Genomic DNA, 25395 nt, shown 5'->3' with positions numbered 1-25395 from the left:
AGTAAAAGAGGGAAAACTTATTTAAATAAACGAAGGGCACGTACGCTCAGCATCCACAGCAAGCCGTCTTTTACATCAGCATCGTTGATTATCATCACTTGCACTATCATCAGGCATCACTCGGATAATTTTGTCCTTTTTTTTTATAAACATTTAGAAACACGATCACCATCACTCGAGATAAACACGTAGCAGTGGCAGATCCAGAGGGGGCGCATGAGGCGCACGCCCCCTTTATTTATCGTGGAAAAAAAAATAGAAGTGAAACCCAGAAGTGGCACCAGAAATATTAGTTGCGCCCCTCCCCCCTCCTGTACAGAATTCCTGGATCCGCCCATGCCTGTACGAAAATAAATGTCAACAGACAAAGTATCAACAACCTCCCTAACAACCACATGAAAACATTACCACAGAGCACACCGAAGCGGCTGGCATCAAACACCCTTCGAAATACTGCAGCAAAGCGCGAAATCGCCGTTACGAAAATACATGTTTATATACACAGTGCGAGGCAATTGAAAGATTACCTTTAAATATTTCAGAATATGAAAGGAACAAATAAAGTGATATGAAACGAAAGAAATCGTACACCAAACGAAAGGTATAACGACCTCCAATAGGCCCTTAGCCGCAGCATATCAATAAACATGACGTATAAGCACACGGAATATGCGTGTTTCGGATTCCTCCCTTCTATATTTCTTTCCTGAACTATTCCCAATGCCCGAATAAAATAATGACTAGTTTGTTACACTGATTTCTTCTTCTGAGGTAAGGAAGTTCGTTCGTCTGAAAACAAAAGGATTGACACTCCGAAGGTTTGCTAATCGGGCAATGCCCCCCCCCCCCCAAAAAAAAAACAAAACAAAAACAAAAAAAAAACAGCCCACATATAATGCTCGTTAATCAAAACATTGGTTAATAATGTTAAAGACGATAATAATAATAATAATAAAAATAATGATAATAATAATAATAATAATAATAATAATAATAATAATAATAATGATAATAATGATAATAATAATATAACAATAGACAGAAATAAAACAATATATGGCCCCCTATAGCAATTACCCGCAGCATGATTACATTTTCGAATCAACAAACATGGATAGGCACAAGGAATATGCGTGTTTCGGATTCGAAATAACGCCGTAACCATCGGAATAGCGCACCCGTTTTCTTTTTTTCGGAATAATGAACACCACGGAAATGAATAAATGATTTCAAACTAAGAATCCATCGTAATTCTTGCCTTAAAGATTTTCCTCCCTTCTATATTTTATTCCTGAACTATTCCCAATGCCCGAATAAAATAATGACTAGTTTGTTACTCTGAAACATGGTGTTGTGAGTTAAGGAAGTTCGTTTATCCGAAAACGAAAGGATTGACACTCCGAAGGTTTGCTATACCCATCGAACAATGGGGGAAACAAAATAATAGTAATACATTTTATTTTCACACTAGGTACGAACATCTACAAGGTGTAAGGAATTTGCGTGTTACGGAACATTTTATCACTTTCGCATCAGCGAACTTTACGTGCATTGGGTACTACAAAAATGCCTCCCCCCCCCCCAAAAAAAAAAAATGTATATATAATTACACCAACGCTTGAGCATAACAACAAACAAGCAATCAAACAAACAAATAAACAACTTAAGATTTAATCTCATAGCTGCTTTGAATATTTCACGTTCCGTCTGCATGACTGTATATATATACTTCTTTTCAGAATTATCTCTCGCTTCCCGCTTCACAACTAGGAAATAAACGATGTCAAACTACAGGTATATAAGAATTAAACTTATTGTCTTACTCTGAATATAAAATTCATTATTTCAAAAGTTCGTTTATCCTTGAATACAACAGGCTCGATACTACAGTACTCCGAAGGTTTGCTAATCCGACAATAACGCACCTATCCAATCACAAACATTCGTGCATTTTCGAATTATGAATCATAATTTGACTATCACATTTACGAACATCTATTTTTCGTGTAGGGAAGTCGCGTGTATCTGAATGTTTCATTTTCGTCCTAATGAACCTTATGGGTGCATGGGTACAACGAACATGAACCTCAAACCCCCCCCCAAAAAAAAAAAATAAATAAAATAAAAAAAGAAAGAAAGAAAGAGCCAAGTCAAACTAAGAATCAGTCTGAATTAGTCGCTTTGAAAATTCCACGTACCGTCTGAATTATCTCTCTGTCCAATAAAGAAATAAACGATATCAAACTAAGAATTAAACTTATTGTCTTGTTTTGAATATTACTTTTTTTTTTGCTTTTCTGGGGCCCGTTGCATAAAACTTACCATTGAATTTCAATAGTAACTACCGTCAGCATCAATGATTATAAAATTTACCGCTGATTTAAGACTTACCGCATAGAAAGGAGCGGTAAGTCCAGCGGTAAGGGTTTTATGCAACAGGGCCCTGATTCAATAAAAAAACGGGCAATGTAACGCGCAATTGCTGAAGAAAGAAAATATATTTAATGACCAAATAACGGCGAACAAATCCTTCTAATTTCTTTTTTCCTCTTTTTGGGGGTTAATTTTCTTTCTATACTCAAATGGATTTTACGTACACGCAATTTTAGTGAAACCATTTTCTTTTTGGTCGGCATTCTACGATAAGGTTCCTGTGGGTTCCTGTGGGTTCACCCTCGCCAAAATTGCGTGATTTCTCTTAAATACTATGAACCCGAATGATCTCTGATTGGTAATTTAGTCTATTTCATGATCAACAGTTGTTTATTTTCTGCTTGTAAAAAAACAAAAAACAACACGTGAACAATTAGTAGGCCTTATACTGAGTCTTGTCATGTATCGTACATCTCTGTTTCGTTCAGCCGAGCGAGCCATGCCATGGCAATTGCGACGCACATACGGCGCACTCGCCTTTCCCACACGTGCACATTCCCTGGTTACATGCAGCCCGCATACCAACATGTGATGTATCAGGTGACTTACAAATGCAGTGAATAATCTGCTAACGGTGCCGTACTTACAGCTAGGGTAAGGGAAACTAAAACTTTTACAAATTGCTTCAATGAAAACGGCATCGATGTATGTATACATGTTACCATTCTTAATAGTATTATGTGAATCAGGTGAATTCCACGCCTGTCTACTGTTCTCATTCCCGACCGCTGTGCTACTACTAGTACTTGTTGAGTCTAATCTTGCAGTGATTCTTGCCGGCTAGCGGCTGTGGATGTGGCCACTACACACACACGTGTGTACTGTATTCCATGTGCGCCTTGGATCACGGACGCTTTTAACGAAATTTGGACGAAACTGCCGAGCTCCGAACACGCATTTTCCGAACGAGCAACGCATTTGCCGAACGAAATTGAGCGGGCGGTCGTGCGTGAAATGCGTCCACAAAGCGTCAGAATCGTTGCTACTGGATCGATAACGAAATTTCGTCCAAATTTCGTCCAAATTTCGTTGCTACTCGATCGATAACGAACTTTCGTTGGAAAACGAAATTGACGGAGGCGTTTCTTATTGCGCGTACTGTAAATATAGAGAGCAGTTAGTGGAGGTTAAGGTACAAATGAGAGTGGACTATAATATGGTACTTCACAATTTGCAGTCTAAATGTGGGAAGACAACCTCAACTTGGCGAGCACTTTCTCTGGCAATTTGGACATTTGGGTTTTTCTTGTATGGAGATTCCTGCTTTCAGTTGAAGTCATGAGAAACAAGGGATGCTCCATCCGGTAGCCTCGTGATATTCCCGCATGGCACCAATTACGCATTTCATCTGCTATAAACTTCATGCACTCATGTACAATGTACAATGTATGCATGTTCTTCAATATCATGCACATTGAAATTCTGGATTTCATGAGGATGATATCGACTAATGGGTCCTGTCCACTTCTTGGGCAGGTAGTCGAGTTCATGTGATGAACATGTGTGCATTTTTCCAGCCGACACACGCCTCGGACATGTGACGGGGTTCCATGGGGACTGACAACAACTCATCGTTTGTGGCAGTGTACTCATGACTGGCATACAGTGTATGGCACTTGCTGTGCCAAGAATATTTAATGAATGATTCTGTTACCATGGAAACTATTTCCCTTGCATAAATTCACAGATTATCCACTTATTGCAGGCATGTTTACACAGCTCTGTGTTTTGCTAGGTATCTCATGAGAAAGAGTGTCACAAGCAAGCTCAGAGGCATGAGGTCAGAAAAAATAAAAATAAATGGCTATTGTACTTTCCACCACTCAGTGAAGGAAATACAGATAATCTATTTACGGGACACGATAATCATTTCACTTTTACTACTTACTGTATCCACAAGAAGGCAGACATCACAAGGAGGACATGCCTAAAGTGAAATATATTTGTGCTTGACTGCTTTTTATATTACCAAGTCAACAAAATGGATGCATCTTTCTAGAAGCTACACCGTACTAAAAAAAAAAAAAAAGGAAAAAAAAAGGAAGAGACTGACATGAGAAAGGTAGATTACTGCCGACGGTGATATATTAATCAATCACTTGCATTGACAAGCAGATTGCCCTCACAAAGGAGTCTGATTTACAGTGATTTACACTGCCAACAAACGGCTCCTATCATTGCAATTTTCTCGGGCGAGAGATCATGCACAAATATCAATCAGCGTAGACATGGCGAAAGAATGGCAAAAAGACTTTTGACACCACATGATGGACTTAAACCATTCAGCAATGGACAGCTCCGGCTGACGGGTACAATAGGCAACGAAGAGCGCCGCCAATGTACAAAGTACCTTTAGCTTTGGACAGTTGCGAGTCTCTGACAATCACTGCAGAGCCGCTTGATTGGACACTGCACCGCGCCATAATCTGACCAAGCCTGCAAGGTGGATGACTGCAAAATCATACCTTATCAACAGTAGATGTGAATCGAGTACATAATTGCCCATGTGCAGCCGCAGATTTCATCGTGTGTTGCCTTGGCAACATGCCCCGACGTCCTGACAAAATTATGTTCCAGCGGCCTGATTTCTCATTAATTACTAACCAAGAATCATAAATAACGTACACTCAAACTCTTCTGTACCTATTCCAGATTATGCTACACTCATAAATAATGAGTTTTCCTTGTGAAAAAGATAAGTTGTCCATTTCTCCTGTGACATGAAAAAAAGGCCTCCCATTTTTTAGGAATATTGAAAGAAAATCCAAAACCTCCAAGAATGCATACTTTGGATTTCTCTGCATTTTGCCTCAGATCATTTAGGCAATCCATTCAACACTACGAAATGCCATTATTAATACATAATCTGTGCAGCTCAATGAAGCATTTGGTAACATACACATGAAATAACACATATGATTCGCAAATTTAAATACCAGGGGTACACTTCAGATAATACCTCCAGCATACTTTGGATGTGAGGCGTGGAAGTGACTTCAGTGGAAGAGCTGTGTAATACACACTGACCAGATCAAAACAGGCAAGTCATCCATTCAGACAGCAACTCAAAATTTGACAGCAGCTCAAACTTCACAATTAGGTTTCGCATACAGAGACTTTCTGATGTCAATTTTTTTTTTTTTGGTCTTTTTTTTCTCAAGCTACTGCACCATCACTGAATGATTAATGAGACAGAAGCCACTGAATATGCTTGATTTTATATGAGTCAAGGCCCGTGTGAGGCCGGGGGTGGATGGCAGCCGACCTTGGAATTGATAAAATGTCATCCCTGCGCACGATACAATGCCTAATGGTCAATTCCATTGTGACTTATGGGACAAAGTGACAATTTTCAGCAATTTCAAACCAGTATTTTGAGAAAATAGTTGCATCAAATGCATTTTTCTCAGTTCATGGTTAGATCCATCATATCACAGTTTATGAAAACACCATACTTAGTTTGAAAAGTATCATTGCATTACGTACAGCAACGAAAAATTGCTGTCGTGACTTATGGGACATCTGAGGACCACTGTTTTTCACATGGGAAAGTAAGTTCTGAAATATTCTTACACACAGAGTCTCTGGAAAGATATTTTCTTTCCTGAATGTAGCAAAGGGTTGGTGCTTACCCTGAGCCAAGTGGTATGAATATCTACTCATTGGTACAGTAGCAGGATAGGGAAAACCAGTGTGACTGATGGGACACAAAAACGTGACTTATGGGACGCTATCAACTACCACATTTTGAGATTGACAGAATAATATTTTCTCATGCCAGAACAAGTTCTAGAACATCATAAAACCAATCTATGACCAAAGAACATTCAGAAAATAAGCCATCTGAGAATTACACAAGCTGTATTATGGTCATAATAGTGTATCAGAAATGATACATAAATTCTGCAAAAATTGGCAATTTTCATAAAAAATGAAGGTTTTTCGGACATAACTCCACTCCACGTTCACCGATGTTCACAAATGAGGTATCAAAATATCCGTTGTGAAAGGCTGCTTTGAGTAAACAATACCAGATCATCTAACTAAGCTTCATTACTCATCTATACTCAATAGTTTGATTTTCATAAAATGCAACCTTTCGGTGGAATTGACCTAATACAAGTACACTTACCTACACTACCTGGATGGTGTAATAACGTATATTGTATGTGCGGTGTCGGTAAGCTCCTCTCATACCGGACGAACCGGTGCTTCATTTGATTTGTGCGCATTAATGGTAGCAAATTGTCCTCGTGGCAGATAAAGATTTAATCTCCCAGCAGCAGCAGCAGCCGGATGGAGCCCAGCCCCCCTCTCATCCCCCCCCCCCCCCACCCCCCAAAAAAAGGGGGGGGGAGTGCCTGGCTTCTTCATCAAACTGAGTGCACTTTCATCACTCATTCATGAATGAGAGTCTTGTTTGGCATTGGACACAAAGTGCGTGGCAATATCACAGTTAAAGCCCACATGCGGCTTTCGGTCGTGACACAGACTTTAGGATATTTAGCAAGCCTGTCTATACCTTATTCCGGAAGGTTGATTGTTCAAAATCCAGGGTCTGCTCCAGATTTTTCTTGTCGCCAAACACCTGCTACGCAGTACTATCTACTCAAACTACTAGCATTCAAATTATGTACTTGGTGTACAACGTGTATTGCAAAAATCACAATCATCATTCGTTTGTAGCCATGACAACTTTTACAATGTACATGTACATAAATGTATGCAACGCTGCACACTGGCACTGGTCCGACAGTCCAGGACCAGTAAAAATCACTGTTGCACCAGTAACTTTTTCAGGAATGAACCAGTAAAAAAAAAAAAAAAAAATGGAAAAATTGGGTACCTACTGGGCCAACAGACAGGTCGGACCAGTAGAAAAAATGGCTTAGTGTGCAGCCCTGATGTATGACACTAAAAATGTCATTTTCTGTGCATTTTTTCATTTGGCATTTGTTTTGATCTGATTTGTATTTCTTACATATGTTATAGGCCTACAGATATTAATGCTAAATAATGCCATATCAAAAAACAAAAAACAACAAATAATCTACCTCACAAAACAGGTACATGTACAATGTACATGCACTGATGATCTTTTGTTATTGACATAACCACAAATTTTAATCACAACGCTCAGACGCGCTGGATGTGCATCACAAATTAAACTTGTATTAGATTGCTACACGTACTGCAACTCCGCAGAGATACTGGGCATGAATGCAATGTGAGAATGCTTATTGTACAATGAACAATAACCAGCAAATCAAAATTCCATCACGGCCCGTGCAATTACACCTAATTGAATGAGATCTGTCCTTGCACAACCTACACAGTATCAAAAATTCATTTGAACAGCCAGGATACTTCCTGTCGGGATTTTTACAGCTCCGGAGAAAGCAAAACAGCACGCAACAAACCACAACATTCTACAGGACAATGTAGTTGAGAAAGCACTCAGTTGGGCAAAATCAAAATTACTCTGCAATGCAGCTTTTTCGACTATAATTTATAAACACACAAAGGATCTGATCAGATGCAGGATTACAATGTACATATTATACATTGTAGTGCTGTTCCAAGAGAGCATACGCCAGAGTTCTAAAGTGTGATGTCGTAGCCATTCATCACCATGGAAACTAGTTCTTAACAACCTCACCTGGCCTGAATATCTGTGAACACTATTGTTGCTATTAAACCATGCTCACACCTGGTTCCAACCCAAGCCATAAACAAAAGATTTAACATCATCACTTCAGTACTCTAATGTCAGCAGGACTAGAACACCTGTCCATTAAATATAAGGGATGGGTATGCATTTTCACATTATAAAACTTGTGCAACCTCCAGAGCAAATTGCTATGTGTTGCTTGGTATCCAACATAATTCTGTAGCAATACTTTTCACAACGAGACCCCTGGAAAGGAGAGTACAAAGGTGAACAACCCCATTTCCCCGCAATAACACAAAATGCTTCAAAATACACGTATAATACAAATTTAATGCACATCTTCACACAGAAAGCAAGAACTAGAATCGTTTTCAATTACACTATAAATATACCTCAATTGACAGATCAACAGTAAACACTGCAATAGCCAATCACTCCAAGCACGTTGTTTACACATTTCTGATCTGGCATCACACCCAAACGAAGAAATCATCATTCATTAGCATGCGATCTCTCCCAGGCAAAGGGGACGATCGGTGTACATTGTACTTTGCACAGCTCCTGGGAGTCCCGCTCCTCGAGAGGGGAATTCGCGGGGGCTAGGAGACCCTCGTGCATAACACATGCAAAATCACGCGCCTTGGGCCGACACTCATCTCCCCGCCAGCGCTGAATGACAACTTCTGCGGGTGGTCCTTGAGAGCTGCTCTATGCATCGGGCCCGGCGCACTTATCACCGACAGGACAAACATCAAAACACTAAATTTGCATGGGCAGAGAAGGGAGCAGCTATCCCCGCATGATCACGGCCGAGCCTTTCTTCTTGCTCCCCATAAAACACTTGGACCGTCTCTCCAATGCCTACTGATCAGACGGCGACCGCCTCGACCTACTCATAAAGCATTGACGTCTTGCTGAAAATTTGAGCCGCTGAGTAGGTGAAATCAGGCATAAAAAGCCGACTGGTGACCGTATTGACAAACCGTCAAGCCCTGATATTATCATTACAGTTTTCCCTCTAGCCACTCTCACTCTGTAGTCCCATGCAGCGGGAATCATGTTCCACACACTTCAAGTCTCAATATGCAAGGAGCATATGAAGACTTACACCATGTACTCTATAGGCCTATACATAAGGCTTGGCATTTTGAGGCATGCTGTCTTTTTTTTCTCTCCCTCTGTCAAATCCAAACAAGTAAAACTGAAAATCAAAGACTTTCCATGGATCTGTTCATCACCCAACTCTTGACACACAAAGGTCTCTTGACAGATAGATCAATTTCATAAAAAAAACTTTCAGTCTCTCTTAATTGTAAGTCTGCACACAATACATGAATGGGTCCTTTTCCTTCATGGTTCTCAGCGATGACAATTACTAGTGACCATGAAAAAGTTATATGTCAAAATTGCTTAAGTGCTTGATGACATCCCCCCCCCCTCCAAAATGTCATCAAATTTTGTTCAATTTTCATTAGCATCCCTGTAAATTAAAAGTGCAGAGGGAGGACTGTCAAGGCAATGCTTCCATTCAAGGACATGGCAAGGCCAAGAGATACAGTACCAGCAAGTGTACATGTGTTCGAGCATCTGGGACTATGAGGGATTTCAGACTACAAAATAATCTTGTATGTAATCACAGTTCTGGAATGCATTTTACATTATGTTTAGAGTAACTACATGTACATGATGTTCAGTTGCACTGATACGAAGTCTCCCCACCAATAAACCATATTCAGTAATGTTGTACAAGTGTATTACAATCTATACGTTTCTTTTCCTACAGCCTAGTATAACGAAGCATTTCATTCACCTGCACCCTCACACTAGGTTCAAAGGTCAAAGGTCAAAACATTCTAACTGCCAATGCACACCAAGGATCAAGCATAATTAGACTGGAATTCTAGTAGGTACGGCAAAATCAAATGGTGTGATACACACTGTACGATTTACTTCCAACTGACAACAGACCATGATTAGGCCACTCTCCTGAGCATGATTGGTCTAATGATGATGATTTTAGAAACAAGTTTGTGAGAAACATAAATCTATTTTGCTTTCCAACCAAATTAAAACTCAATCAGTGCAAAACATGTGAATGAAAAATGCATACAAACAATCTCTTCACACACACAAGTTGTACATTGTAAGTTTGAAACCCCTTTACTGTAGCTACATACAAGTTGGATAGAGAACATATAACATATAACACGAACACTCACTCTCACCTGCCTCTTGCTTAATTTCAAGGGATCGTACACTGTATAGTTTTGGTTGAGACCAAACTTTAGATTTCCAACATTTTTGGTGAGATAATGAGAAACCTCTTATCAAATAATTATGAAAGAGCATGTAATTCTAAGAGGAATTCAAAATTTATTTGACAAAAATTGGTTTTGAAATGGCTGAGATATCAAAAAAAAAGAGTAATTCTAATAAAAGGTGGGACCCACCTTTTATTAGGATCGCTTTGTTTTACTTTGTTTTTGGATGTCTCGGCCATTCCAAAACCAACTTTCATCAAATAGAATTTAAATTCCTCTAGAATGGTATATGCTCAGTACTATTTCCTAAGTGGTTTCTTGGTATCTCTCAAAAAGTTAAAAGTCAAATCCACATCTCTACCAATACCATACCATCCCTTTAAAGATTCACAAGACTAACAGACAAACACACCTAGTGAGCGTCATCACGGAAAATACAGCATGAAATCAAAAGCGCACAATTCGGGTACCAATAAAAGCTCTCTCCCTGTGGAGCATGCTCCTCTAATAACACATGACAGAAAATGAAGGGGAAAAAAAAATGAAACAATTCAACCCAGGGTTAAAACGCAACTGTCCAATAATGGATGTTCCGCTATTAATAAGGGATGTACATTCTGCACGGGCAGGAGATGGAGATTTAATGCTGAAAATTTCCCTGCGGACCACAACTCCACTGGGTATTAGATGCTCCTCCAGGTTTATCTTGCCATAAAACTTTCCATCAACTGAGAAATAGAGAGAAAAGAGAGAGAGAGAGAGACAGGCACTCGATCGCCTTTGTTGGTTTAGTTTTTCTCATTTCATATCAAACGCTTCTGTGTAGATGTTCTGTTGAGAAAATGAAGCCAAATTTTGCAAGCCAGGTATGTAGGGTCTAGTCAAATACTGTAAAAGTGGATATTTTGCGCGAGTAATTTTTCGCGCTCGGCCGGGTAAGATGAATTTCGCATCTTTTTAATTCCGCAGAATCAGGACATGAACTACTGCAACTTTTGGCAAGCAAAAAATATTCGCGTGCTTCTTTTTTTCGCGCTAGCATCTGGTTGCACAAAATGCGCGAAAATTTCCACTTTTACAGTATTTCAAGGAACAGAATGTCAGCGGTTTAATTATCTGTAGGAAATGCCCAGTCAACAGTACACTGTATGTGAGTGAGAATACTTAACAAAATTCACCTCACGACTACCAGTACATTGTGTACATAACTATGTATAACGCACGCAGGCACTTGCACAGCCATCAGTATGGGTGCATCACAATTGATAGTTCGTATTTTTTTGCTCAATACTGTTTTGTAATTGATGCAATTATTGTTGATGTTGATAGTGCAGTTTAAAACAATGATCAAATTTCAAGCTTGTATGGCTGTCAGCACGTTTACACACACACACACACACACACAAATCTCACTTGCCTTAAAGGCATAATCTACCATTTGCAGATGAAACAAAAACCCAGCATTAGTGCTTTAAAATAGTTCTAAAATGTGAGTTAGGGATAGAAACAACCAATGTAAAAATTTGAATACCTATATTCGATGTTAAGTATTGTTAAATACACAAAATGTGAACAATATCTATAATAAGGATGCTTCCAGACTAAACCGTATACAGTTATGGTTTATTAAGAAAAATACTGATATCTCCTTATATTTTAGGCTTTATTGTGAAAATTTCATATGGTAGGATGTTTTGTGATACAACGGATCTACAAAAATGCATTTAATGGTATATCTTGAACATTTTTAAAATCACTGCTCCCAAAGGTAAACTGGACCTTTAACAGAAAAGCTAAAATACATCTAGTTTAGCAATTTACTGTTTATACAGGAAAATTTTCTTCTATGTGATTTCATCAACAGTAAGTTTCAGTTGCCCAAGGTACGATATACATGTACGTAGGGTTCTAGTATCCTGCTGCTTTAATATTCTTGAAACAATGCATGCACCAACACTTTACTTGAAGAGATTCCAATTGCAGAATTAAACACACAAGCACGATAAAAAAGAGGGAAACAGGTGTTCAATGAAGCATGTAATAGGTTCACAAATATTGAACAAATCCTGCCCGACTCCTTTCATTCAGCATGGACAAGCCTTGCCGAGTTTCAATACAGAATTGATAGGGCAACCATGCAGCCACAGCTATTCTGGAGGTCACTGTTTCCATACATTCCTGCACACCTCTACACTCTTCCTTTTCTCTCATGCATTTCATGCAGTTTCAAATCCTCATTCCACCTGCTGAACGATCGCTATGATTGCTTTTATATATCAAAAAATTCTATGACCGGTTTATATAAATTGCACATTATATACCGGGTATTCAGATTTTATTCATGCCTTTCTGACAATGGCTCTTTTTGACAACCTGACAGGTTGCCAGAGGTTTGCCGCTGTGGCTCAACAACTATAAATGTACGTATGCAAGCTGGATTCCAAGTTATGTAAACCCCCCCCCAAAAAAAAAAATAAATAAATAAATAAAATAAAATAAAATTGGCACGATTTGGAGCCGACGGCCTTTTTTGCGGTATGAAAATTTAGCAACTTGCAGACAATGATGGTTTACGCAGCATTGTCCTGGCATTCGATGCATTGTGTAGACAAAAACATTCATACCATGTGCATTTTACTTACATGTATAATGCAAAGTTGGGCTCCTTGCAAAATTTGCAAAAGTTTCATGAACATGAACATTTCTGGTTTATAAAGTATTGAAAAGTGTTTTTGAGGTAAAGGTTCATAGAACGAGCTCATAACTACTGTACAATGTACATCAGGAAAGATGAAACATCCATAAATTTGACTGTATACTATGTAGATGTTTAATAGCAAACCAGTCTATTCGGAGGGATGCAACAAGAGAACATCCTTTTAAAATTAAAGGGGGTGCACATGCCCCCCCCAATTTTTCTTTTTTATTTCTTTTGTTATAACAAAAAATAAAGAGGGGGCGCGCGCCCGGTGCGCCCCCCGCTGGATCCGCCACTGTTGAATACCATTATCTCTTTATACTCTAAAGTCATGGATACACTGTATCTCTCACAGTCAAATGCCAAGCTGCATAATGAACCATGGCATTCCATCACTTCCTTTTCATTCCGAACATCAAACATGTATCCCCCATTCTGTCTGTGGGCGCCACATTGGATCAATCTATCGGCAGCATTTCCCAGAGGCCAGTCATCTTCGAAAGTCTTGTGGTCCGCGACAAAAAGGAATCCCCATGAAAACGCCAATAGACGATAATGTGCACACAACATACAGCAGTTTTGATTCAAATGAGATTACACTCAAATGCAGACAGATACAATGGTTTTTAAGAATTGGTGGGTATCCCACCTCCATGGTATTATTTGCCTTTCTGTAACTAAATTCAGAAAGCCTACAATTCTGTGCTTTCAGTGTATAGATGCCTTGATCCCACATAATGAGTGTGCAATTTTCTTCAGAGCACGGCAGAAACTTTTGTTGTTGTTGAGGTTCAGTCCCCATGAATTACAGCTCAGTACTTTGTTACAAATGGACTCTATCACATTTATATACCGGTAATCAACAAATGTACAAGTTCTTTGAATTTATAACTCATTTGTCATTGTGCATCGATGCGTTGATCCATTTGTGGAACAATGGCTCAGCTAAAAATACATTCTATGGCGTTGAATTTGCAATTTAAGAATGACTGAAGCTCCAGGGGTTGATTAAAGACATGTACAGGATAAATGCCTGGCGACAGCTATGAGTACATTGTAAGCAGAAATCAATCACCTGTGAACAATCACAGTTGTTGCGATGGTTGCTGCAGTTTGAGTTCAACATAATGTGTATCATGACTGCAAAGTTTGTGGTACACAAACTGTACGAAGCCAAGTTGCCAACTGGTTCTGAAGAATTTTTCATATCATAATATACAAATGTATATTTACAATGCATATACTTACCATGTATCATAATAACAATTGAGAAATTGTAATGCACCACCTCAAACAAGTACTAGTACATTGTAAGGTGCTCATTGTAAAGTGCTCTTGGTGATGGGAAAGAAATTATATGTTTGTATCTATTTCAAAAAGACAGTTACAATGTAGACCAGGGCCATGCAGACAAAAGCAAGAAAATAACAACAAAATGTACAGATTTGTCTGTGCCTTGCATTGACGTATATTACAGGGTGTATTGTATGTATGTATACAAGAACTTGAAAGAAGGATTGTTCTTTACAAGTACACTACACTACTAAGACACGGCCCACACTCTACAGTACAAACATATGTATTTGTTTAGAACACAGCAAGATTCAAAAGGCCTTTATCAAAACCTCTATGTGCTTTGTAGACAAATCTCTCCTATCATTGACGTGGCCATTCATAGTTCATTGCCAAGCTATTCAAGTCAGCTTTCAATCTGTTTACAAGGATCACTAAAATTGGTCTTTACACACACAAACACACACACTAAGCTGAAGGTAAACCACTGGACTCTCATGACTCATTCTACACTTCAGAGTTGTCACCTCAATAGAGCAAAGGAGAGTTCTTCTGGCAATTGCCCAATATTCATGCTTTTACTGTAATTTAGCAAGGAAGAAGAACAAAATAATGTATACCATATTTATCAATGTTACATTTACACAACTTGTTACAGACAAATTCAGGGAACGGCAAAGGATCAACAAGGATATAATGTAATTCCTTAAAGATGCTTTAAAATGTTAATTTGTGTGTCATACATGTACATGTATACTGCACAGTCAGTACTTATAAAATTGTAGCACCCACCCACCCCCCCCCCCCATGTCTGAATACACCCATACATTACAGTGTATACAATGTATTAAAAAAATCTACAGTGTATTACGATGGTAAACAATACCCAATAGTAAAATCTCACACTACATAAATGTACGAAGCATCAATGTGCACTGTATGGTGTAGGCTCACTGTTCATTCTTTCAACGGCATTACCGGTATTTCTGGTGTAGAACATCATAATGAAGTACTACATACACTGTACATCACTTTCCCAAATGACCTGTAACTACAGGTACACTGTGCGAGTCTATTTCAAGGAGGTTCTGCCTACAATGTAGTACTGGTTGAAGTACCGGTACATGTTGTATATTGGAAGAAGATTGTAATTGAAATGCACACAGACAATCTGTCATTTTACATATGTACAAGACAGGCAGCTTCACACCCATATGTCTGCTTGCCCGAGGCAACTAAAATTCACTGTTGGGCAAGTAAAATGAATGGGCATTTGCACATTAAAAGTATGGGGGCCCTCTGCCAAATTTCCTTTCCGGAAAGTAGCAGAAATGGTGGATATATCATATAATATATCTACTATTTTTCTTTTAATGCCCTGCAAAAGATCATACTTTGCTTAGCCTTTCTTTCTCTGTCTCAAAACAAAATCAAAACAAAATCAACAACAACCTAAAATGATTGGACTTTTCTTCCAAGCTTACCAATGCGTGTATCAGACACTTCATGCAATGTTTGTCTATCAAACACTGCACACAAAAAGCCAATATGAGTATTTCCTCTTAGGGGGGAAAATGCACAATGAGGTGTGAACAAAAGCAGAACAATATCTCTCGCCCTCGCATTATATCCTAAAAATATCAAACCTCTGTTAACTTGGCGCATGTCGTAATCGACACCGACTCCGAACTCTGCCCACATTCTGTCAAGCTGCAAGACGACGTGGTTATATTACAATGCTAATTGCGGTGAACTTCCTCACACGATTGGAAGTCGAGAAAATTATGATTTATGATAAGCCTTTCGCATCGCTCTCCTCGGTGGACAGCATCAAACTGGGGGCTAGCTATGTCCACCAAGCAGCTCGTGACACTTCCATTCACATACACACGTACTATACTGTACAACACACAGAAACTTCCTTCATTCACCAAATACTGTACCTTCTATGAAAAATAATATACATTCCCTACTCAAATCATTTTGACAGTGATATCATGATTATATCCAACAAGTTACTCCCGCAAAAGAAAAAGAATGAATAATGTATCTAGATAAAATCTTCTCCGAGTATGTTATGATTTCTTTCATTGATGCACATCCTCATAAAGATGCTTGGATCTAAACAAGAGTACTCGTACACTTGCCAAATACTTCCCCGATATGAGGATAACATTACAGTGTACATGGACCATACTCATGGCAAGAGTCGGGAGGGGAAGAAAAATGCTTTGTGGCCTATACAATAATAACACCACGTTCAGTTTTGAATGCAACACTTCCTATCTGCAAAATAATACAAATAAATCTGTACTGTAGTGCTTCATAAACACTCATCCTTAACCTGAACAATATGAAAAACCATGGAGAAAATAGTATTCAATATTCCAATGCCACATTGCATATGTTTGGCATTTTGAATTAAAACAACCCATGCATTAAAATGACTCTACAAGAGTTCGTTCAATGTACAATGTCCAAGTGAGTGTACTCAATGCATTCTGCCAATGCTATCATAGACATTTTTAAGTCTAGGTGTGAACACATTTACTGTCTGTGTGTTGACTTGAGTTACCAGTATTATTGGTGATGGTACACAGGCAAGATTGTACACTGTACATTGTCAATTTTCCTAGAAACAAATTCCAAACTGAAGACCTCACTCTACAATTACTTTATAATTGCTTTTCCAAACTTTCTGACTGTACATCAATGGCTGGATGTCATGACAACATACCAATTCTCTATGAAAGAAATTTAAACGAACAAAAAAAAAAAGTGAACGAGTTCTAAGAAAAGTGAACAAAAATCCATGATGACGCAAATGGTGCTGTCATGGACCTGGGTTGACAAAAAATTCTGAACGCGCAACTTCCTCCCTACATTTTTTCCGATCAATGCTGTCGAGCTCTGGAGCAGGGCATTGTAAACGTCATGCAAGGCACAATGCATCAATTGAAACATAACACTCATACAATGCACAGTACATGTTACTGTACATCAAGCCCACAACTACAGTCTATGATGGAAATATTGTATGCGACTGCATAAAAAGTGAAATATCAAAAGTGAGTATGTATTAAAGAAGGGATTCACTGGCACTTTTTTTTTTCCTCCTGTGCATTTGAGTTCCATCAAACCTGACATGGGTGAAATAATGACATCCAGTGCTTTTTTTTCTTTGTCTCTCTTACTCCTTGCTAGATTTTCCTCTACATTGTAGGTCAAGTACAGTCTAGATGTCAATGTCCTCTGGAATAGAGATTTCTAGTAATCTTTCAATTTCAGAGATTTCTAAGTAATCTTTCAATTTCATTTGGAAAATATCTTCATTATACTGTTCACTGGATCTCATCGGAACAAAATCTTTGTACCATGACCAAATGAGATGCATGATCCACATGTATATTACCTATCATGATGTAGTACTTACATGTACATTTGTGTACAAATACATGCTGTATATTGATATTTTGATTTACTTATTAGCTGACTGTTAAAACCCATCAAACATTCATTAAGTGCACACATCCACTTTGTCACTGTTTTTCAAAGGTACTGCAACAAATTCCAGCTTTACAGTTGTCATGAATCTTTTATGAGAGACAGTACCCAGATACAAAGGATGAAGAGCATATAGTGAATTAAAGTTCCACAAAAGAATTAAGATGTCTTGAACTAAATCCGTCAAAATCAAAATATTGTCAGAGTGATATTGTACTTGCACGATACTCATTACTTTTTGTGTGATGTATTGTACACATTATTGCAGACTGTGTTAGTTGCTGATATTTCTAGTGTACTTAGTAGGGCTTTTCATCCCATGTGATGAAATAGTCACAAATAATACTTTTCATGAAATCACCATCAATGACTTAACCATAATTACATACTGTAAAACATGATATATTCGTGGCATGAATTTTTTGCGAATTGGAGCCGACGGCCTTTTTTGCGGCATGAAATTTTTGCGAACTGCCACTGGCATTCGTAGACAAGAAATTTCACGTGCATTTTAAATTCGTGAATCTTGGCACTCGCAAAAATCGCGAAATTAAAATGCACACGAACATTCCTCGTTTTACAGTAACTTACACGTATTCTAGCCAAATGGACACTTGTTATAGACAACACTCACCAGAGAATATGAATAAAAGAAACAAAATCATGATTCATAGCCTGTCCTACATAAACTCTATCAACTGGTTTTAAACTTTGTGGAGGGAAATCTTTATATCAAAATTTTCATGGTTTATTCATGGTTTATTCATGATCAGTCCAGCGAATCAAATAAGTATACAAAGGAGGGATTACATTGTACATCAAATGCTTGAGATATCACTGAGATCAAAGTTCACATAGTTTCTTATACATTACATGTAAATCAATACAAACATATCCTGTTCAACCAAGTCTACAGTATAATGAAGCAATAATACAATATAGTTTTGCCTCAGAGGTAGAATTCCAGCATTTGTTCCCGGCAGAAATCATTAGTCTATGGACACCATTCTTTAGAAACCTGCACTGCCCCTCAAAGAGCTTGACTGCATGCCAAAATTCATCAATTTGAAGACCATGCATCAAATTACTGAAGGCAACGATCCTTGCGCATTGTGTATGAATATCATATTGCATGTTCCTTTGTGAACAAAAGAAGAGCTTCTCGATAACAAACCTGATACAATACCAAAAGCAAAATGCAAGCAGGAAAGAGAGGTCAACTTCAGACACAGCTACAAGTAAAAGGGATAAGAGTATGTACAACGACTACAGACTATTTACACTAGATACAAGCATAATAGATAAAGCGGAGAAGCACTGATTATGATCAGGGCTTGTAGTCGTAGTCAATGGTGTCTGCAAACTCTATAAAGCATCACAGCACAATTCTCACATATGCACAGTCGGCTGTATTTTTGACTGGCTTGGCTTAGAATGCACACATGCGGTGCTTGAATGTTGGTATGCACGTTTTCGGTGTTCGGAAATACTTTGAAAGCAGAAATTTGTGCACGGTTGATTTTTTTTGCACTCGGCCGGGTAAGATCACAACAATCAAGTGAGCATTTCAAACAGCCCACCATTACCATGGCAGTTTTAAGGGCTTTGTCATAAATACTCCAGCTTATACTTCTGTTTAATAACAAATTTGCATGCTTCCATGTATATTTCCCCATAAATTCCATGTCGTGCTAGAATGTGTAACAATCATTTTCACTTTTACAGTATCAGTCAAGACAAGGACTGAATTAATGAACACAATGCAATCAGATTACCAGTAAGCTCTCTGGCAATTCACAGGCAAAAAAAAAAAAAAGGCGAGAAGTGTGTTCTTCGTGGTACATGTACAACAGCCCAGGTTGCAACGGCAATTCACCAAGGTCTGGCCATTCCATCTCCTCATCCCCATACCCTGGAGGACAGTTCAATATAACCATCCCATCTGGTAGAGTCATAAACCATAGATGGGTGCATCACCTCCCCTTTTTTACAAGATAATGGGTTCCACGCTCTCACTACAGGCATTACTGTATGTATCATGTTTCCATTCGCTTATCTTTTTTTTTGGGAGGGGGGTTCCCTCAAATATGTGAATTTTCACAGCCATGCATGAGAAATGCCATTAGCTTATGTCACATTTGTGCCTGTATTTTGTTCCTCTCTGCACTGTCAATATTCAGCTTCTGAACTGGATATCAGCGAGATGAAATCGAAAGAGGAAATTGATGCAGTGTTGCATCTTTTCCAACTGCTGAAGAACTGCAATTCATGTTTTCCAGTACCCACGTACTAGACTTCATAGATGCCTACCAACTTTATAAAAGATACCTACTCTTACTACAAAAAAGAAAAGAGAATAGATTCTTAATCAATGTCTCACAAAGCAATGCTCATTCTCAGAACTTCTTATCTGGCCCTGCAGTGCTCTTGTTGCGTGGTAAGCCCATGTACAATTGTGCAGGTTGTTCGTTGCTACCATATCTGCGGGCGGCTTCTGCAGTAGCTCTTAGATTGTTCAAACAAAGTCTTATTCACTTTGTGTAGTCAGGGTTATATGCACATATTACAGAGTACATACTACTTGTGTGTAATATATACACATGACCATTTGAAATAAAACCCCATGCTTCATGCTTACCTGCATAAACGTACCAGTACAGTACTGCAGACTTCACGCAGCATTTCTTAATTATTCAGGCCTAGATCTACAAATAACTAGCTCTGACTGTGAAATATGAATCCTCATCAAAATTGTGTTTTTTCATATAGTCCATATCAAGGCCTATGCTTTACATTTGGATTTGACTCTCTAATTCTATTAATATTTTGGTGCCATCTCCCAGTACCTTTGGGTAAGTTTCCTTGTTTAACCCTTGAAGATGAGTCCCGAGTATACTCTGGCAGGTTTCTTTGGGATATATGCGTGTTGTAGCAAAATCAGCCCGTCCTCAACGGGTTAATGACATGCTTTACTTGAGCACAATGAATAGGACCTGGCTTATAGTTATACAACCCAGATGATGCAAGCCACCTTGGTACAGTTGTATTGGTAGAGAAATGAAAAAAAGTAAGAAAAATGTGTCATGTCGATCTACATATGTGTATTAATCTATAGCAAGATTAAAGGATGTGCGCTTTTTGTAACAAGAAAAACACACACAACAACAAAAAAAAAAAAAAACTGTGACAAAAAATAGACGATCGATAGCGATAGATATGGCACACACCAGTGCAGAGGTCAGATTTTGATCTGGCACGTCAGTGCAGGAAGTGGTCTAGTACAGCTCAGCAGGTGAGAAGGAAAATGCTGTTTGCTCGCTCCCCTCCCCCCCCCCCCTTAAAAAAAACAAAGAAAAAAAAAACATATGTCTTCATTTGGTCTGAGCCTGATGGCGATAGATCAGTGCAGTGTAGACCTGTTCTACAAGGTTGTATCCTCTCATCAGTGTGACTGTTACGCTCTTCCCACTAAATCAGAACTAAAGCTACATCTTGGTGTACATTCTGGACTGACAACTTGATGTTTGCCGTCTGGGGATACAAAGTGTAGAAAATAGTTTTACCAGATACTTCGGCTGTCTTTTAAGTCTCACCACTCGCTACACAAGCCGTGGATGGTACTGACTTCATAAACAAGGACGAAAACATGTGAAATTTTTGAATGCCTGATCTGTCTATCGATGCAAATTATATTCATAAATATTTTGCATGATTGCCATGGATGGCATGGCTCCTCTTTTTGGCCTCACAAACATTAACCCTTTGAACCTGCCTTCATCCCACATTGACAATCTTGCGTTGTGTGTTCAGTTATCCATTGAGCCCAGTCTAGACAAAGCTTTGCGAAAGTGTCCACGTGGAACGAATTAGATAAAAACAGAGGATTTACATCCGCAAATAATCGTAATCGCTTCAATTCAGTTAACTTGACCGTGGCTGTGCAGCTGTGCAGGACAGATAGCACAGCAGACGCGTATGGATGGGTGAGCTTGTTGAAGATCAAGAACGTTGACTTCGTATACAGTACACTGCCTACACACATAACAAGACGGGGGCATACCTCGCTCAATGACCAACTAGTGAATGCATTCGCTCGGCACTTGCTAACTTCCGCAAGTTCATGATCAACTGCAGCATGCAAAAAACATAAGGCGAAGAAAATGTCTTACCGTCTCTGGCCTTCAAGTAAACGGTGTTGGCCACGATATTTTCCAACTCCATAGGTGGTGGTCGTGGCGGCCGTGGCCTGAAAACTCCAAAATTGTGCAGGGGTTGGGGGGAAAGGGTGTGGTGGTTCTCCGCGCACAGCTGTAGCAGCAGCGTATAAACTCCATTAGCAGCGAACACTGCTCGCTCGAGTTACCCGCGGTACGGTACACAGAAATCACGATCGCTGTCAGAAAACACGGAAAACGCATAGTCCGCATACGTACACTGCATGTTGGTCGCGCGTAGTGATGATCGGAGGTGCTAATAAGATTATTTCGAGGCACATACGTGCAGATTTAGATTGTACACAATCCGCACAGGATGCCAAAATGCAAATGCTAATTCCGAGGTTGTAGACGCTGCGCAAATATCTATATAGCGTAAATAATATCAAACTTCATTCAATTCAATAGAATTGCCACTTGAATCCAAATATTCCAGGGACAAGTCTGATTATCTTTCTAAAATACTAATTTATTCATAATTCATTGCAGTGGCAAATAGCATATAGTAACTTTGTAAAGATTCAGAGAACTTCACAATACAACAGCATGCAGGTAACTTTTCTGCATCTTTATAGAGTTTTATTCTAGAATAGAAAGATACCACATGATTATTCTTAATAAATCTGAACTTTTTATGTAAACTTTAAACTAAGCACAAAATGTGGAAAATTCTAGAAAACAGCCCATTCCCACCTTAATGCTTTTCCCATTAGTTTCTTATTTTCCCTTTAAATCTTTTTCAATTTGTCTCTCTCTCCTCCTCATCCTTAATATTCTTCTTTTTGTCTCTTTTCGTGTTATTTTGCTTCATCTGCGTTCATATTCTCTTGATTTTAAGCACCTTGGACGTGACATACTTCTACTTTACCATGTGTAATATTGATGATAAAGATGATTGCGTGCACGTGTATAGATATTCGACGATACACACAGCAAGAGAGTGAGAGAGAGTGAAAGAAAGATGATATAGCATGAAATGTTCAAAATAAGGTTTGCCTCACACAAAATTGTTTGTTTGTTTGTTTGTTTGTGTTCTTGTTGTTTAATTATTTGTTCACATTTTACTTTGGGGAAATCTAAATGCAATGTATTCAACGTATGTCAGTGGTGATGATTATGAATTAATTTCTGTAGGCCTATGTGGTTGAGCGCATTGATTGGTTATGAATGATTGCGGCTTATACGTCCAACTATAAATTAAAATGGGATGACATATTATTGTTATGATGATGTTCATTATCATTATTTTACTCTTCTCGTTTTTATTGTTCTTTACGCTTTATTATTATTATTATTGTTATTATTATTATTATTATCATTGTCATCATCATCATTATTACCATTATTATTATTATTATTATTATTATTATCATTATTGTGTCGTCTATATATCACCACAAGATGTTCAATGTATCTTGAAGTTCAACATCACATCATCTACCATCATGATGGAAACTCAGACTCGTAATGTTGGTTTTTTTTTTTGAGGATTGCTATCATTGTTATTATCATTGTTGTTGTTGTTGTTGTCATTATTTACCATGTATACTATTAAGATTTGATGCATAACACGGGGATATTTTGTTCGTAATAAAGATGAGAAATTGGAATCCGCCATGAGCAGCAAAGAGTCAGCTATCCATTTGTTACAGCAGCCGAAGCCGGTATATAGTGTATGACTTGTGTATCTCCTGCTGGCTTTGCAGTGTCGACCTCACAGCATCAACCTACAGAACTAAGACCAAGTCTTAAAGTATGCTCCAAAAGTCTTGTGCATGATGTTTCCAGTTCGTTGTTCCCAAGGTTCGGTATATTCCGAAGGTTCGTTTTTCCGAAGATTTGTTAATCCGAAAATGAAATAAGGTTCATTATTTCCAAGGTTCGTTATTCCGAAGGTCTGCTATAGTCCGGAAACGAAATATGGTTTGTTAGTATGCACCTGGATGCATGATATAGGATTCATGTTAAAAAAAGAAAAAGAAAGAAAAAAGAACAAGCGAAAATAGAAGGTCAGTCCTAAATGCGGGATTTTCACTTACATACAATAACATGTAGTTGAACATTAAAACATGCACCAGCTTTCCGCAATGATTGGTCTTGTCGTTGGCTCAGTTATGTAAATCTATTAGCATTTCAATTACGCGAGACGTCAACTTGGTGATAGATTCAGCGTTATAGATGATTTGAGTAAAAATCCAACTTATGCTCCATCTGATTCTGGGAAATTAAGTGTGATCAAACAGACAGAATAGTAGGAATTTCAGTGGAAGCAGACGAATAGAATAAGAAAGTTATGACATTTTAGAGTTTTTATTGATGTTTCCAAGAAACGGTATTTGCCATTATTTTGCAATTATTCGTAAATCATTCATGAGTTTATATTATAGAATATCATACATTAATATTCGCAAAGCGTGTATACGTTGACCTCCCTGTACAACACATGTTCAAGTTTTAATGAAATCAAAAGGAATACGCCATAATTCTAAAGCTTCAAATCAATAATCATTAAAGTTCTATGAATTATCAAACATTCTTTAAAAGAGAGGGGGTTGCAGTTGCTGAATGATTAATCAGAAACATCGTGTTGTTTTATTTTAATGTAAAACCAATAAGAGGGTTGATTAACGTACGAACAGTTACGAATAAATTTCGGAGAAAAAACAAACAAACATAATGTACTATGACCATTGTATGATTCAGTATAGGGGGAATTGGAACTAGCTGTTGGAAGTTGTTTCTATCAAAAATCAGTTTGCTATTCAGGTTTTCTGCTTATGAAATGTTTGCAGTGATATCTATAATTTCTATCATAGAACTCTATTAAGAGTTTTATCGCAAAACGAATTAATTTATTAGATTCTTGTCAAGTTAAGATATTTGGGATTAAACCTATTAAAAGAACAATGAAAATGATTAGATAACGGATTCTTTTAAATCATAACTTCAAGAATATTCCCTGTTATATTGGGGGTGAGGAATTTGGATGATCTTATTGTCCTCTATCTGATGATGGACGAACTTTGAGACATATTTAAAGGGAACAAAAGCCAAAATATAAATGCGGATTGAGTGAAAGAAAGCAGCAATATTAGTCGAACACATTTGTTAAAGTTTGAGGGAAATCGGACAATCGCTTTAAAGGTTATGAATCTTTAAAGTTTTGGTGTTGTCATCTCTGGATAAGGAGACTACACTTCATGACGATATTTTTGAACACCACTGTAAAGAAAATATATGGAGAATTCCACAAAAGTTGATTTTTCATGAAAAGTATATAATTGTTACTTCATCGACTTGTTACTGACATATCATGTTAAG

At 38.2% G+C, this 25395-nt stretch overlaps 1 protein-coding gene across 1 annotated transcript in view; it reads right to left on the bottom strand.

Moving 5' to 3' along the window:
* The window catches only part of LOC139726794 (G protein-coupled receptor kinase 6-like), a 120580-nt gene extending 98394 nt beyond the window's left edge, over positions 1–22186 (bottom strand). Inside the window, exon 1 of the mRNA XM_071637786.1 lies at positions 22030–22186. Within this exon, the coding sequence (XP_071493887.1) occupies positions 22030–22081 (52 nt within the window). The 5' untranslated portion in view covers positions 22082–22186. The remainder of the gene's footprint in view (positions 1–22029) is intronic.
* Positions 22187–25395: the final 3209 nt, after the last annotated feature.

The sequence above is a fragment of the Diadema antillarum genome, unplaced genomic scaffold (genome assembly GCF_040938485.1).
Source record: "Diadema antillarum isolate AM-2024a unplaced genomic scaffold, OU_Dant_1.0 seq00000098_RagTag, whole genome shotgun sequence".
NCBI lineage: Eukaryota > Metazoa > Echinodermata > Echinoidea > Diadematoida > Diadematidae > Diadema > Diadema antillarum.
Note: the sequence above shows the minus strand (reverse complement) of the source record. Positions and strands in the feature narration are given on the sequence as shown.